The 16,139-nt window shown below is 53.8% G+C and overlaps 1 protein-coding gene across 1 annotated transcript in view; it reads right to left on the bottom strand.

Annotated features, from left to right (window-relative positions):
- Nucleotides 1–4,027: 4,027 nt before the first annotated feature.
- Nucleotides 4,028–16,139, bottom strand: part of ARHGEF17 (Rho guanine nucleotide exchange factor 17) — a 60,435-nt gene continuing 48,323 nt past the window's right edge. Inside the window, exons 8-21 of the mRNA XM_004381946.1 lie at nucleotides 15,885–15,994; nucleotides 15,694–15,779; nucleotides 12,862–12,980; nucleotides 12,313–12,526; nucleotides 11,840–11,913; nucleotides 11,056–11,255; nucleotides 10,535–10,836; nucleotides 9,773–10,022; nucleotides 9,382–9,468; nucleotides 8,977–9,044; nucleotides 8,604–8,752; nucleotides 7,534–7,708; nucleotides 7,138–7,407; nucleotides 4,028–5,827 (exon numbers count right to left, since the gene is read on the bottom strand). Of these exons, the coding sequence (XP_004382003.1) occupies nucleotides 5,631–5,827; nucleotides 7,138–7,407; nucleotides 7,534–7,708; nucleotides 8,604–8,752; nucleotides 8,977–9,044; nucleotides 9,382–9,468; nucleotides 9,773–10,022; nucleotides 10,535–10,836; nucleotides 11,056–11,255; nucleotides 11,840–11,913; nucleotides 12,313–12,526; nucleotides 12,862–12,980; nucleotides 15,694–15,779; nucleotides 15,885–15,994 (2,301 nt within the window). The 3' untranslated portion in view covers nucleotides 4,028–5,630. The remainder of the gene's footprint in view (nucleotides 5,828–7,137; nucleotides 7,408–7,533; nucleotides 7,709–8,603; nucleotides 8,753–8,976; nucleotides 9,045–9,381; nucleotides 9,469–9,772; nucleotides 10,023–10,534; nucleotides 10,837–11,055; nucleotides 11,256–11,839; nucleotides 11,914–12,312; nucleotides 12,527–12,861; nucleotides 12,981–15,693; nucleotides 15,780–15,884; nucleotides 15,995–16,139) is intronic.

Below are 16,139 nucleotides of genomic sequence, written 5' to 3'. Positions count from 1 at the left end.
GTCTAGGGTGGGGATCCTGGACCACAGGATGAGAGCCATGTGTATGCAGTTATTTGCAGGAGGTCTGAGCAGATCATGGCCTCCGGAGCTGTGGGCCAGAAATGGTGGCGCCCCCTGCTGGCTGCACTAGAATTTCAACATGAAAGTCCAAGGCAGGAGGAATGTAGGGAGCATGAACTTAAAATTTCAATGTTCTGTCTTTGGGTAACCCACAGTTCGCCAATTCCTACCCGTGTGGAAGGGGAGCTGCCCTCCCGTGTTTGTGCCTCGGCTCCAGGGGAAGGGTGGGCTGGGGCTGAGGAGGAACTGGGGCTAGGAGGTCAGGATGGGGCTGGGCAAGAGTTGAGCTGAGCTGGGGCCAAGGTCAGCCCACATTTAGGTCTTGACCTTGGCTTGGGTCTGGAATCCTGCTGGGGTTGGGGTCTCAAGTCCTTGACCCTGGCCTCACTGGCTCCCTCACAGGAGGTCCAGCACTCTCAGTTGTATCCATCCCTGGCTTGAGCCTTATTGGTTTCGGGACCTCTCAGTTCCATGGTGGGTCTGAGAGGAACTCAGAGTCACAAATTGCAGGCAGTGAGGCTGGCGGGACCCCTGGGAGCTGCCTAGGTCCACCCTGCAGTCCGGCTACCCTCTGGGTCCAGGAGGTAGGCACCCAGGCCTAGGGAGGCAGGTGGCTTGCTGAAGCATTTGAAGTTAAGGAACCGAGAGAGGAGAAGTCTGAGGGTGGAAATGGAAGAATACTGGCTTTGGGGTCACACAGATAGGGGCCAAGTCCCAGACTGGCATTGCGAGGCTGTGTGGCCTTAGGCAAGTGACTTCACCTCTCTGAATGTGAACTCACTCAGCCAGGATGTTATATGGAGACCCCATGTGGGGGGCACCAGCTTCTTCCAAGCCACTGGGCTCTGGAGCCATCTGCTCCCTCTCCTCCCCCTTCCCTCAGTGCCGTTTTTCCTTGTGCTCCTCCTCGCAGACCTGCAGGGTGGGCAGAGCCTGGGTGCCTGTCCCTGCTTGTCCCCGATGCCTGCTCACTATCTTCCTTTCCAGCTTAGCCTTACAGTCTACCCTGACCCAGCTCGGGATGCCTTTGCCAGGCAGGGCTCCTCATTGGCCATAATTGGGCCCAGAATAGCACATCCCCTTGCCGCTTCCTGCAGCCTGGACTGTGGCATAAGTTCTGTGAGGACAGAAGAGAGATTTGGTGTTTGGCAGGCCTGCAAAGGATCTGAAGGGCTTTCAGAGGTCACCTGAGTCCAGAGAGGGGTAGATACTTGCCTAGGGTCACACAGCATGGGGAGGCCAGGGCTAGGGCTTGAGCTTGCCCCATCCCAGGCCTCACCTGGGAGAAAGCTAAAGACATACTCGTACTTTCTGCTCCCTGTGCCATGCCCTCTGGACCTATAGACTAGTGCTGATGATTTTTCTGTGTGCCATGGGGTCCCTAGAGGCCAACTAGTCTAGCCGTCTGCCTCCTCTGGTTTCTAAGGGTCATTCCTGATTTTCTGACCACAGGGAACATTCCTGCCAGAGTTCTACTCCCACCCCACTCCCCAGCCTCAAAGCTGCTGTGCTGTCACCTCGGGTGAGTCCCTATCCCTTTGTGCCTCATCTTCCCCATGAGGTGGATGGCCCAGCTAAACCCAGCCCTCTGTCCCTCGCCCAAGGGACCACCTAGAGAATCCTCTTGGGGAGGAGATGTCCTTTGGCCCCAACTCTCCCCACCTCTCTGGGGTCAGTATCTGCAGCCCAGAGCCTGTCTGAGGAACATGAGTCGGGCCCCTCATGAGTGACTGGGTGTGGCTGTGGCCACTCAGGCTCCATTCTACTGACCGCCAGTCCCCACCCTGCCATGAAGCAGAGACATGAGTGGATAGACTGGATGTGAATCCAGTAGCTGCTTAACTCTGAGGAAAGTGTTTAACCTCTCTGAACCTCGTCCTCATCTGAAAGAGGCTGATAATGGCATTGACCTTACGGGATTGTTGTGAGGATTAATGAGATGATCCATGTGTCCCGCTTGCAGCACTTAATAAATGACAGCTGGGATTATTGATTTATGGCATTCAAAGCCTAGAGTTGGATCCCAAGTTAATTCTCTAGATATAATCCAACAAATATTTGCTGAGCACCTACTGTGTGTCAGGCACTGTAACAGTCCTGGGAGTGAGGGCAGAGCAAAGAAAAAAACAAAGTCCACCCCCATGGAGCTCACATTCTGGCTTCCCCTGCCTCCTCCTCTTCTCACTTTGCTCCCACAGGGACTATACCAGGGACCCCCATAACAGGCTATGACGCCCCTCCTTGCCTTTGCTCAAGCTGTCCCCTACTTTGTCCCACCCCGGTGGCCAGTGATGGCCATACCCTTTAAAGCTATGGATCTCCCCACAGCTGCACTTTGGAATCACTGGCAAAACTAAACCATGGTGTCACAAGCCAGAGGAGTGCTTACCCTTGGTGGGGTGGGTAGACTGGAAGGGAATGTGAGGGGAGCTTCTAGAGTGATGACATTGATCTGGGTGTGTTCACTTTCATGAAAATTCATCAAGCCGCACACTAATGATTTGTACACTCTTCTGTTCAAACATCATACTTCAATAAAGTTTCCTTAAAAAAAAAGTAGTGATACCTGGGTCCCATCCTCAGAATTCTGATCTAATTGGTATGGGATGTGGCTTGCCCCCCCCCCCCCGGCCCCATGATTATAATGTGCAGCCAAGATTGAGAACCACTGCTTTAAAGGAACTAGTCTCTCCAGAAGACTCCCTGGGCCTGGGGCATGACCCAATTCATCCTAGGACCTCCCTGCCCACAACTGATTGGTTCAGAGCTGAGCACCTGGATGAAGATAGCTGCCCACAGCCTGGCCAATACCCTGGGATGTGGCCTTCTAAGTAACATGGGCCAGGCCAATCCCATTCCTACTGAGGCACTTGAGTTGTGAAAACGGTGAGGATTTGGCCTTGGGTATCCGGTGCTGCAACGGAACGTCTATCCAGGGGCCCCTATGTTGACGGGCAAAGGCCCTGAGGCAGCAGAAGCTGTGAGGCAGTGAGACCAGCAGCTGGCAGGCAGCGAGGAACCAGAGACCAGAGGGGGGAAGCCAGGGCTTCTGAGATGGAGCTCCAATATGTGGGCGGGCCACTGTGCTTCCTTATGACTACTTGCTGCCAGTTCATGTCTCCATTGATAAACCTCCTTTTATTTCACGGGCTGCATGAATCTCTTCCTTGAACTCCAAAGACCTGCACACAGCCCCACTAAACAGATAAGGAAGTGGAGCTCAGAGGGCACGCAACTCGTCCAAAGTCACACAGCTAGTTAGTGGCGAAGTCAAGATTTCAAACGAGGTCTGTCCAGCTGCAAAGCCTGTGTTGTCTGATGCTTTATATCATCATAAATTCCACATGAATGTTCCTTCTACTCCATAATGTATCTATGTTTAATATAAGCCTTCCTCCAAGATCTTCCACGTAAAGTGAAGCTGCAGGGCAATGTCCTGTGGCGCTGAGGACCTGGCATCCCTGACAGAAGCGTGTGCCAGTTTGCAAAGCATGAGCCTGCACTCCCCTTAAGGAACTGATTTTTTTTTTTTAAAGTTTCAATCATTGAGGTTGGAAAATGTCCAAACGTGTTCAGGAGAGGTGAGGCTTGCTCTGCCCTTTTCTACTGGCCTTCTTACTGATCTATGCAGAGGCTGCCGTGGTATGAAGGGCTCTTTGCCCCTGCAGAGTGGCCCAGGTTGCCAGGCCTTGGCATTCTTGTGTCTGATTTAACACCACCTTCTTTGGACCAGAAATCAGAGACTTGGATTCTAGCTGTGCTCCAAAGCCTGGACTCACCTCAGTCCTTGTCAGCCGTGAGGCTTTGCTGGAGAAGTTTCCTGGAGGAGCCTGAGACAGGCTCACGGGTGCCGTCTGCTTCTTCATGTGTGGCACGGTCAGCTGGATTCCCAATCCCCCATTCCACAGCCACTGACTTGAAGCTTTTGAGGGGAACTTGGGAATGTGTATTTAAATGTGTATCTATTTTAGGTATTATGTTTGATATTTGCATGTGTGACCTCTAACAGATTTTAACACGTAGCCCTGGTTACAAAGCACTGGACTAACATAACCCCTTAATTTCCTGATGAGGAAACTGCAGCCCAGACGCAGGCAGGGAGCAGCTCGCCATCCCAGCACTCTTCTGGGTCTCCGAGGCCTCCCTTCTCAAGTGAGTCCGTGTCAGGAGGCCCACACGCTGGGGAGGCAGGTCCCTGAGGTTGCTGGCTGGAGGCCACCATGGCCACCAATGGGGAGCAGGCATTTGGAGTTTCTATTTATTGACTCTTTAAACTTCAGCATCCAAGGAGAGTTAATACATGACTGTTTGGTAGCAAGAGAAACATAATCTAAGATCCCAAGGACCCACCCACTCCAAACAAAAACGAAATTAAACAATAAAACAAACCCCACCTGAAACCAGACCTTTGGAATAGTAGCTGGAGAAGCGAGGGGACTGAGGGTCAGATTGACTCTCTGCAGTCTGTAGGGTGAGGGAGGCGGCCTTCAAACGGGAGCCTTCCCAGTTGAAGAGGCCACGTCCAGCCCCTCAGCTCTTGGGTCCTTCCTGAAGGGGATGCCCCTGGCAGGAGGGGGCATGAAGACAGGGATTCAGTGGCCAGAGTGAGGGGGCTCCTGGGTCTGCCCCCAAGGTGACCATTTGTGCCAGTGCATGAGACACAGGGAGGCAGGAGGCTGCGGGCCAGCGGCCACTGCAAGGAGAGCAAGAGGACCCTTTCCTCTTACCTGGTAAGGCCAGGAAAAACCATGTCCAAGGCCCCATCTGCATTCCCAAATTAAGAAACCACTAAAGGCACTGCTGACAAGCTGGGAAATGCCAAGCCTAGGAGGTCCCCTGGGTGGGAGTCACTGTCCCCAACAGATGTCATCTTGTTTTGGGTAACTGAGGGGACCTGGTCCTTGATTGGGAGGGCAGCCCAATCAGAATGGGGCCTTGGAAAGTGTACGTTAAAGGGCATTGGTTTAGTGCCCTGAATGTGCGTATATGTGTGTGTATATGCATATACTGGGGGGTTGAGGGGCATTGGTCCCTCCAGGAAGGCTGTTAGGGTCCCAGGGTGGCCCCCCCAGGACAGGAATAGGGTTTTTATCCCCCTTCCTGTCATTTCTTCAAATCACCTCCTGCTTCAGGTCATTGCATAAATAAGTGCTTGCGAAAGTACACATCTAAAAAGAACATAAATACTGTACATGGGAAGGGATTCCATCCCCCACCCTGCTGCCCCCAGAAAACCCTCCAAATATTGCACATGGCCCTCCCCGGCCACACAGGGTCCAGGCCTGGCTGTGTCTTTGGTAGAAGCTCCAGGGACAGAGGTCTCAGGCAGCCCGCGTGCCCCACCATCCTGAATGGGAGCACCGAGCAGCCAGAGGGTCAGGAGAGGCCTCGGCCCAGCTGGCCAGTGGTGTTCTGTCAGGAATGCTTCTGCACAGATGGGGAGGGAGCCCATGCAGGCACATGTGTGACCCTGGTCAGACACTCCTGCTCAGAGTCTGTGTGTGGGCTAGGAAGAGGCAAGCAGGCTGAGGGCAGGTGGGCGGGCGAGTCCTAGGCCATAGTGGACAGGGTCACACCCTCCATAGGAGGAGGTGGTTTGTGCTGTCATCTCGACCCACGGTCTCGCTGCTGCTGCCGGCCCCACTGCTGAGTCGGAAGTCCTCATAGCCATCACCTCCACTGATAACCAGCATTTTAGGCCTGGCTGAGGCAGGGCCTCTGTGTCGGGGGGAGTCCTGGTGCTCCAGTGATGGCAGCTTCTCAGGGCCTGGGGGGCAGAGGGAGGAGTCATCAGCCTGGGAGTTGACTAATGGCTTCGCTGTCCCATTATGGCCTCAGCTCCCGCACCCCGGAAGATAGAAGAAAGACATGCACACTTCCTGTGCAGGATTCTACCTCCTGTTAGCCAAGAACTTATTTGGAAAGAAATGCCCACTTCCTGGCAGTCAGACCACTTCTTATCTCTCATCAGTACTTTCTTGTCAGGAATTACTACATCTCGGGGACAGACACATCACTTTCTCTTTTGAATGTTGTTGTTCCTAGTGCTGTAGAGTCAATTTTTGACTCATAGCGACCTCATGTGACAGGGTAGAACTGCCCCATAGGGTCTTCTTGGCTGTAATCTTTATGGGCACAGATCACCATGTCTTTCTCCCATGGAGCTGCTGGGTGGATGTGAACCGTCAACCTTTCAGTTAGCAACTGAGTGCTTAACTGTTGCACCACCAGGGCTCCTTTCTCTTTTGATTAACACACATTAAAAAGAAAAAAAAAAACCAAGCCCGTTGCCGTCAAGTCGATTCTGACTCATAGTGACCCTACAGGACAGGGTAGAACTGCCCCATAGTGTTTCCAAGAAGTAGCTGGTGGATTCAAACTGCTAACCTTTTGGTTAGTAGCTGTAGTTCTTAACCACTGAGCCACCAGGACTCCACACATATAATGTCCCCTTAATATTCACGTCCTACTTCCAACTGCCCTTTCCCAGTTATATAGCTTCGTCTTCTCTGGACCCAGACAGCTCCTGACCAAGGCTTTACTGTTTCCTAATTCCCACACACCACTTCCTCCGGGGAATATGGCTTCCTGTCCTTCCAATGCAAGGTTTTTCTAATTGTGAGCTCCTTGATGTACATCATTTCCTAATATGTTTTACTCTCTAATTATCACCATTCATTTCCTGTCCTATATGCCATTTTTATCTCTTGTTTTCTGGTGCTATTTCTATTTCCTTCTCTGGACATCACTTCCTGATTCTACTTCCTGCCCTATACACTATTTCTCGTCCCATATTATTTCCTGTTGTATATACCTTCCTGTGCTATATTCTCCTTCTTAGCTTATTGTTCACTCCCTGTCTCCCATGATACTTCTTTGGGCAGAATTTTACACACATATGCCATATCCTAGATTTCATTCTGGGTTTTCCATAGCCTACTGCCTATAATGAATATATGTCACTTCCAGCTCTGTATTATACTTTTTCTCCCTCTTATAACCTCTTCTGGCAGAACAGTGGGGGTCCTAAACCAAAAGTCCAGGGCCCCTGGGTTGGGGTAGGTTGTGCAGACCCACCTGTGTCTGGGGGAGGTAGTGGGGTTGGGCGGAGCAAGTTGAAGCCATCTGGCAGCTGGACTGCAGCCAGGAAGCGGACGTGGCCAGTGTGTCCCTGGCCTAGGCCGGCAGGGCTAAGGGGTGCCCGTGGGCAGCTGACAGTGTTGGGTGAGGTGGGCATGGTGAGCACGACACCTGCACTGGTGCCTACCCACAACAGCTCTTCACACACCAGCAGCGCTGTGATCCGCAAGCAGGCAGCCTTGTGCTGCCGGATGATGGCGTCTGAGCCTGGGGTGGGAAACAGACCAGAGATGAGGCCAAATCCTGAACCTGACTCAGCGTCCCCAAGGACTCCTTGATGACAGGGGCAGCAAGGCTCCAAGGGAGAGTGCAGTGGTAGTTTGAGGTCAGTACCTGCCAGCATCCTGTGTACAGGAGGTGTGACGTCTACCTCTGCCAGCTGCTCAAAGGTATCTGCGTGGTAGAGACACACATGGGCACTGCCTTTCAATGTCACCCACACGCCCAGGCTGGAGTCCACCATGCAAGCCACGCTGCGGCTTGAATCCTGCCCCACGTAAAACGTGTGCTGTAGTTGGGGGGTGTGGGGGGTGTGTGGCAGAGAGCAGAAGGGTGGTGAGTGGCAGGCCTGTCTTCTCTGGCCCCTCCCTGCCTTGTGCTTCACCAGTGCCCATCCCTCCCTCCTTACAACTCACACCAAACCTCTCCAGAAAGCCCACCCAGACTGATAGTAAAGGTAGCCTTGGTCCCTGGTCTGGATGATTAACCTTTCAAAGCTTGGTTTCACTGGAGCCTCCCTACTTTATCCTCAGGAATTAAAATGAAAGTGCCCTTTCCCCATGAAACTTGAGTGATTTAATGATCAGAGAACTTCAAAGCTTGGGTTGGGGGGTTTATGACCAGCCATTGGCCCCTCCCTGGATAGATGGGGAAGTTGAAGCCTAGAGGGAAAAAGTAACTTACTCAAGGTCACACAGCTAGTCAGTCTCAGGGCTGGGGCCTGAACCCAGGGCTCTACTCCCAGCCCGGCCAGTGACAGAATCAGTGACAGGAAAATTAAGGGAACTTGTTACCCGTGGAATACTACCCAGGCTGGAAACATCCGATGTATATATGTAAGTGAAGTCAGGAATAAAGGCCAGGGTTTAATGCTAAGGAATGTTGACATAAGGAAGGACCTTTGTCCCATTTCTAAAAGACCCCAGTACCTGAGTTGAGAGATGGAGGTGGGGGTGGGAGGAAAAATAAGGAATCCTAACATACATGGGGCACTTACTGTATTCCCCATCAACCAGAGATGAAATGAAGATTAGAGAGGACAGGGACAAGCCCAGTATCACACAGCGGTCAGGGGAAGGTCCTAATCCTTCAAATGGATGTTCTTTTATGACCTATGATCTCATTTTCCTCTCTTGGGCCTAGCTCACTCCAAGTCACTAATTCTGCCCCCCTACCCCCACTACCTCCAGCTGTAGCATGTCGGGGTTCAGGACAAGGACTCGGTTCTGGCAGCCGCACCACAGCCGCCCACCCACAGACACCATCTTGGTGATGGGGCTCCCCTGAGCTCCCAGAGTCACTGATTTGAAGTTCTGGGGGTCCCAGAAACGACCTGGGACAGGAATGGTGTAAAGAAAACAGCAAATTTAGCTCGGTATCACATTTAAGCCTCACCCTCCCCTGAAATGAAGTGTTAACATGCCCGTTTACAAAAGAGGACACCGAGGCCTGGAGAAGGCCTGGGAGTTGCCCAAAGCCACAGCTCCAGACTCCTGGCCCTGAGGTCCCAGCTTTGCCCAGGAGAGAGCTCCAACACCAGCAAGTGGACACACTAACCTGCTTCCCTTTGGTAGACTACAAGTTCTCCATTGGCCAGAGATATAAACACCTGATTATTCAAATATCTGAGCAGGAAAAAGAGGGAGGAGTCAGAGACTTTAGGAGGCTCAAGCAGGTCACCTGGGGCCAGGGGAATCACGATGGAATGGCTGTGGCTCCTAAGAGGTCACCTCCTCCCCACTCCTTGTTCTCCAAGTTGGGGGAACCTGAGGCTGAGAAGGGGTAGTGACTTGCCCAAGGTCACACACTGGGTAACAGGCAGAGCTAGCCTAGGGCCTTGCCTCTGGCCTCCATCCTCCACAGAAGGGAGGGGCCAGCAGGGCAGGGGGACCCAGGTGAACAGGAAACCTGCATGTGTGGCTGGGAGGGGTTTGGATGGGAAGCGCCATCCTGGTGCCTTACAGGATGCAGGTCACAGAGGCTGCATGTTGGAGCTTCATGCTGTTCCTGCGATCACGGATGCTGTCAGAGGACTGGTACACGTGGACGCTGTGAATCAGGGGTGTGCACCTGTCACCGATGCTTGTGGCACACCGATCCCTGGAGTCATCCCTTCCACCTCTCTGCCTCCAGCATCATCTCCTCCATGCCCAGTGTCTGCCCAAGATACTGAGATCCCAGAGCCTCCCCTGGGACCCCTGCTGTGGTTTTAGGCCCACTCACACCCCTGGCTGGCAGTATCGCTGAGGTCTGACACAAAGCCCTCCTGCTTCTGCTGCAGGTACCATATGGTTTCCAAAGCAGGGAGCTCAAGTTTCTGACACTGTGCTCCCAGCCCCTCCCCTGCCCCTACCAGCCGTCTTCAGTGCCCAGCCACACGGAGCTCTGGTAGGCTTCAGGGTCGACACTCAGTAGGTCCTCGAGGCTGCCCCGGGTGAAGGAGCCGCGGCTGGAGCGGCGAAGGGCTCGCCCGTCCATGGGGCTTGTGCCGCAGGGACCGCCAGGCCCGAAGGAGCCAGACAGCGGCAGGAATCCAGGCTCTTGCTCCTCCTCTGAGCTGGTCGTCTCTGCCGTGGCCTCCTTGGAGCTCGGGGTCTCCTCATCTGAAGGAGATGAGGGTCTCTATCTCCAGTCCTCTCTTTCCCCTGCCCAGGCCAGAGTCTGATATCTTTCTAGGCCTCAGTTTCCCCTCGATGTACCCCTCTTGGCCAATGCCTTCCCACAGCTGTTCCTCCCCATCCCTGAGGCCTCTGTGTCAGCTCAGACCTTGTTACCTGACTCACTGACAGCTCAGTGCCACAGGTTCCTGTCCTAGCCTAGCCCTCTATGATCTGCCTGACACGCCATGGACAAGGGGACCAACCCCTCCACCCAGTACTCCATCTTCCTAACTCAGCATTCCAGGGTCCTCAGTATCAGGCCTGACTGTCCTACTGCTCTCTGGGTCCTTGGTGACCCAGCCCCTGTCCACCTTGCTGCCCCCCATCGCTCTGTGCACTAACATCCTGACATCTGATCCCATGTCTTTACACTGATCCCTCCTCACCCATTAGGACCACCCAGCTGTCCCCTCCTCTAGGCGTCCATTCAACTTAACAGTGAGTTAGGAACTCACTGCCAAAGCTGGAGGAGATGGTGGAGCGGCTGGCTTGGCTCTGCAGGGTTCCTGAGGGACTGGGCGAAGATTCGTCATCCGAGTCGCTGTCAAAAGGCACCAACTCGGGACGGGGGTCACCTTCAGCGTGGCCTGGCGCCATCTCCAGGCCTGAGCCCGTAATGGAGATGTGCAGGCACGGCTGAGACCCCGGCTCCGCCAGTGCAGCTGCTTCCTCGTCCGTGGCGACCTCAGTGTCCAGTTCCGGCCCGGTAGGCTCCGGTGCCGCCTCAGGAGGGCTCCTTAGCGAGGGAGGTCGCTCCCTGCGATACCAGAGACCAGATGGTGGTGTGAAAGCCCCTAGGAACCAAGACTCCGCCAGCTCTGCCGCACGCCTACCAGCAGGCCCTGCCCATGGACACGCCCATCTGGCCCGCCCACAACCACTTCGAGGTGGCCTCAGTGCGTGCTGAGGGCAGAGCCGGCCTCCCAGGCCGGCAGTGTGCGTCCACCCCGCGGCCCCTCCATGGCCCAGGACTCACCGGTTGCAGCGCCGCTGCAGGCCGGGCACCGCTCCGATGCAAAGGATACGGGCAGAGCAGACAGCGATGCAGGCCTCCACGTCGGGCTCCGCCCGCAGGCTCAGCAGACACACCTGGCCCACATAGCCGTCGCTGTTGCACACCCACACCTCGGGTGTGGGCTCGGGGCAGCTGCTCAGGGTGGGTGCCGCACAGGAGAACTGTGGGAGGCACCAGTGGACAAGGGAAGGTGAATAGAGGAATTGCTGCCAGCTCCCCTCTGCTCTATCCCTGACCCCAGCAGAACAGAGGGAGGCCTGCATGAGTGTGTATGGATTCCCAGTATACCTTCTATATACACATGTATACACATCCACACAGCATACATGATACTCTTTACACATCAAATATACTCATACCTATGTGATACTGCCATCACCCATACATGCTTGTACACATACATAAACACTGATTATGATCACGTGTACATGCATATTACAAATGTGACATTGGTAACCTCTGCACACATGCTTTGTATGCAGATGCATACAAGCACATAAATTAGACACCTTCACATCAAATGCAGATATAACCAAAAAAACCAAACCCGTTGCAAATACAGACATACATAAAACGTATATATGATGCATATGCAGTGTCCACATGCATGTAGAGAGCTCTACAGTCAAAGACACAGAGAGCAATTTCAATGTTTAAGACATGTAAGTAATGTTGTACACAAACACAAACACATGACAGCACAGCTTTGAATACCTGCACCCACATAACCCACGTGCAGACACACCTGCATGCCGCTGCGGGTTTTCATGATGGGGATGGCCTTCAGGAACTCGGGGTCTAGACAGCTTTTGCTGGATGCTGTGGTGGAGATGGACAGACACATAGACAAGGGGATGGGGCAGGGGGAGACAGACCCTGCTCAGCATCGACCTCACCCTGGTTCTGTCGCTGCCCCATTTCTCTTTCTCCCCTGCACCTCAGGATCTCTCTAGGGAGGGGCCTGATGATAGGCACACTAGAATGAGGTGGCTGTGGGTTATATCCTATTTGTCCTCGGCCTTAATTTTCCTATCTGTACAATGAGGGAGTTGAACCCAGAGGTCTCTAAGAGTCTTCTAGGCCATAGACCATGATCAGCAGCTTTCTCAGAGTGTGTGTGTGTGTGTGTGTGTGTGTGTGTGTGTGTGTCTGTCTATGTGTTGGGGAGTGGGGGGAGAAGGTTCTGGGAGGAGAGAGCCAGCAGGAGTCTCGGCTCACCCAGTTTCCTCTTGGCCTCATCAAAGGCCTGCTCAAAGCCGAGGCGGGCATCAGCGTGGGGGAACTCAAAGATGAAGGAGTCAGTGCCCTCGGGTCGTGTGGCACACAGCTCCAGCTTGGTAGGTGGGAAGGAGAGAGCATAGCACAGAGCCTGCTTCTCTGACAGGTCCCGGTGCATGGCGGCTGAGAGGTCCCGAAGTGCGTCGTCCAGGGTCTGTGGGGAAGAGGGCCCAGGCCTCAGTCTCACCACAACCTGCTCCTGTCCCTGGGAGTGTGTGTTGGGAAGTGCATCTCCCCTCAGACAGAAAATGGGATTCTGTCTCCCGCCTCAGACCAAGAGGTAGCCTGGATTCCTCCTCCACAGACAGGGTGAGCCTGCTCTCCTCCCTCAGATGGGAATGGCGCCCCATCTCCATCCTTAGACGTGAAACACATTACTTCCTCAGTTTAAGTGAAGGGATGTCTCCTCCCTCAGGCAGGTAACAGGCTGTGTCTCCCCCTGACACAGGGTCAGGGAACCACCCCTTGCCTCAGGCAGATGGCACAGACCTGGTGGGGGAAACCGATGCTCTCGGAGAGCTTGCTCATTTGGCCCAGGGTGGTCAGGTCCTCGTCCAGGCGGCTGATGGCCTTCTGGATATTTTCTCGATTGGTAGCTTGAGATGCCCCTGGTAGGGGTAGAGGAAGGCCATGGACAGACAGAGAGATACGGTTAGTAAGAGAGGCTGGGGCACACGGTCTGGAGCCCAGGGCCTCTACCACCCTGGAAGCCTTTCTCTCTACCTGGCTGCAGCCTAGTCCCCCTCTCTGCCGCTGACCCACACCCAAACACACACTCTGTTCCCAGGTGGAAACTCTACTACAGCAATTGGATCCATAGGAAGACTCCCGGCTTCAGAGCTGGACTGAGCTGAGTCCAGATCCGGGTGCTGCCCTTTACTACATGCAAATGTGGGCAAGCCACTTCACATCTCAGCCTCAGTTTCCTTATCTGTAACCTGGGTAAAAATGCCTCTTACCTCCCAGAGTGGTCATAAGGATTTAACGGGACAGTGAGTGGTACTGGACAGGACAAACCTGGCAGTGTTTGCCACATCTCCACCCTTGCTAAGGGAAACTGCCCCCCCGATGGGGTAGTCATGTTTGCTATCATGGGACACCCTCCCAAACGGACTGTCCTGGGGGTAGCCCCTGGCTCAAAGGCAGTGGATTAGGAAGCTGGTCTGAGGTCTATGCCAACAGAATGACCTAAACAGATAGGCTAGGCCAGTTAGAATGTCTCATAAATTTGAATCAGGCTGGTCTGTAATAGAAGCTGAAGCTAAAAGGTGTGACGTGGCAAGAGTGCCGGAGAAGCCAGGCTGGAGTTAAGGGAAATCCAGAATATGGAGGAATAGAAACCATGGATGATTAGAGATAGCAACTGGAATACAGAGGAAAATGGAGTAGATGTTGTAAGAAAAGAATGAGGAAAAGATGGGGGTATCTGGCTCAAAGAGCTCCTTCAATTACTGGTGCTTTTCCAGTTCTAGTCCATGTATTCTTAGAATAAACTCCCCTTTTCTTGAGGTAACTTGAGTGAATCTCTGTCCCCTACAACTGAAGGTGTCTAACAAGCACAAGTTAAGACCAGGAATGGGGTTGCAAGCAAGAGATGCTCAGAGGTGGATGTGGGGCTTGCTGTGTGCCAGCGGAGCAGTTCAGAGTACACAGAGGCAAAACCGTTCATAAAGCCTGTGATTCCTCAAGACCAACTGCATGCTCAATGTGGGCAAGGCTTGGGGTTGTGGCAGGGGTTGCCTTAAAATAATCTGCATGCGGTTAAGGACAGCAGGTTTGGAAAGGCACGCTTCACATCACTGCACAACTTGCAGCTGGGTGTGGGGAGCGGCCTGATAAACTGAGATCTTATAAACCTCAAGGTAACAGGCAGCTCCCAGGGAAACCCAGGCCTGAGAGCAGGGGACTGTGCCTGATTCAGAGTCACATGGCACAGGGTGCCGGGCCCAAGCAAAAAATCAAAAGGCAGATGGCTAGGCAGGTTATGTGGCTCCAGCTGATGCTGAACTTCTGGTGGTGCAGCCTCCCAAGGGCGTGTCTGCAGTGGTGCAGCCTCCTATGGGGGTGTCAGGGGAGCAAAGAGAGCCTCAGACAGTCATATATGATGACCAAAGGACTCACCTCCCCACCAGGGAGGGAGCAAGAGCTGCTGCCCTGGACTTCTCTGTCCTATTCCATACCCGACAGTTCCCAGTAGTGGGTCCCATAGGCCAGCCTGGCACCCCTCACTGCCTGGCTGGGGGTGTACACTCTGCAACAGCGGCCCATGATGGGGCTGTGACCTCCCCCCATGCCCCTGGGCCAGAACACACAAGTCTTAAAATCAAGGGGAAGGAGGCTTCTTTCTTTTTGCTTTTTCCTAAATGACATTTTCTTTTTTTCTATTTTCCTCCAACCTTGTTCACAGGGTGTGTTGTTGCGAGATGTAAATTTACCATTTAGGCCACAGGTTGCAGAATGGTAAGAAAGACCTGGATGGCATCATGACAGCACTAGTGGAGAAATGCATCCTAAAACTGGCAAATAGTTTTGGAAATGGCCCTGTTACCAGGGACACAGGCACAGGAGATGATCCTGTGGGGGGGCGGTGAGGGGCTGGAGTTACAAGGAAGCTGAGAAAGCTGAGAGCAGAGAGGAGAACGGGCAGACACAGTGAGAGAGAGAGAGAGAGAGAGAGAGAGAGATGATATGGCAGGAGGAGAGGCTCCTTGAAGCTGCCTCAGCTCCTGACAGTCTCCCCCAAACAATGTGGATCTTTCCAGTTGACCCCTTCTCCTGTACTTACTTCAGTGAGTCTCTCTTCCTTGTGTAGAAACCGCTGAACTAAAACCCCAAAACCAAACCCACTGTCGTTGAGTCGATTCCAATTCATAGCAACACTATAGGACAGAGCAGAACTGTCTCATAGGGTTTCTGGGGAGTGGCTGGTGGATTTGAATTGCTGACCTTGTGGTTAGCATCTGAGCTCTTAACCACTGCAGAACAGTATAAAACTCACCTAATATTAGGTGCTTACATGAGTTCCTGCAGATGAATCAATGGCTAATGACAACTGTCTGCTATCCCTGCACCACCCCACCTGCCAGCCTTGTCCCCCGCCTGGTTAGCAGGTGGTCTGCATGGACAGGTCCTGGTCTGGCTCTGCAGGTGCCACTCAGGTCCTGCATACCAGATAACTCCCTCTGATGGGAAACTGAGGCCCCGAAGCAACGAAGCAGATAGACAGGCAGCTGGCCTGTCCAGAACTCAAATTCTCCAGGGGGGTTTCTCAGAGGAAAACCCAGACACCCAGATACCCCAGTAGGCCCGAGTCAATCCCACCTTTGATGATGTCTGCATCTTCCAGGGGCAGCTTCCACAGCAGCTTGTACTTGCTGGCCGTGTCGATGACGCTGGCCGCCGTGTACCTGTGGGGAGCCAATGGGTGCTCTGGCCAAGGTGGGAGAGTAAGGCATAGGGAGAGAACCTGCTCCCTACTGCCCAAGTCACCCCGGCCCTGGCCAGCCACTCACAGGCTCATGGAGCTGCGCCGCAGAGAACCCGACTTCCGCTTCAGGGTGGTGCAGACAATGAGGTCCGTGAAGAGGAAGAGGGACCGGTCCTTCTTGCCACCCACTGCCTTCTGTGGGGCCCGGGGCAGGATTCAGGCTGGATGGACACAGCCCAGAAGCCCACCCACCTGCCCACAGTGCCCAAGGGGCAGTGAGGCCCAGGGAGGGGTGGGCGCTTTCCCCTAGCTGCCCAGAGAATCAGAGTTGGGACTCAAC

This window comes from Trichechus manatus, unplaced genomic scaffold, assembly GCF_000243295.1.
Source record: "Trichechus manatus latirostris isolate Lorelei unplaced genomic scaffold, TriManLat1.0 scaffold00088, whole genome shotgun sequence".
Taxonomy (NCBI): Eukaryota; Metazoa; Chordata; class Mammalia; order Sirenia; family Trichechidae; genus Trichechus; species Trichechus manatus.
The sequence above is the reverse complement of the archived record's forward strand: the minus strand, read 5'-3'. Positions and strand labels throughout refer to the sequence as shown.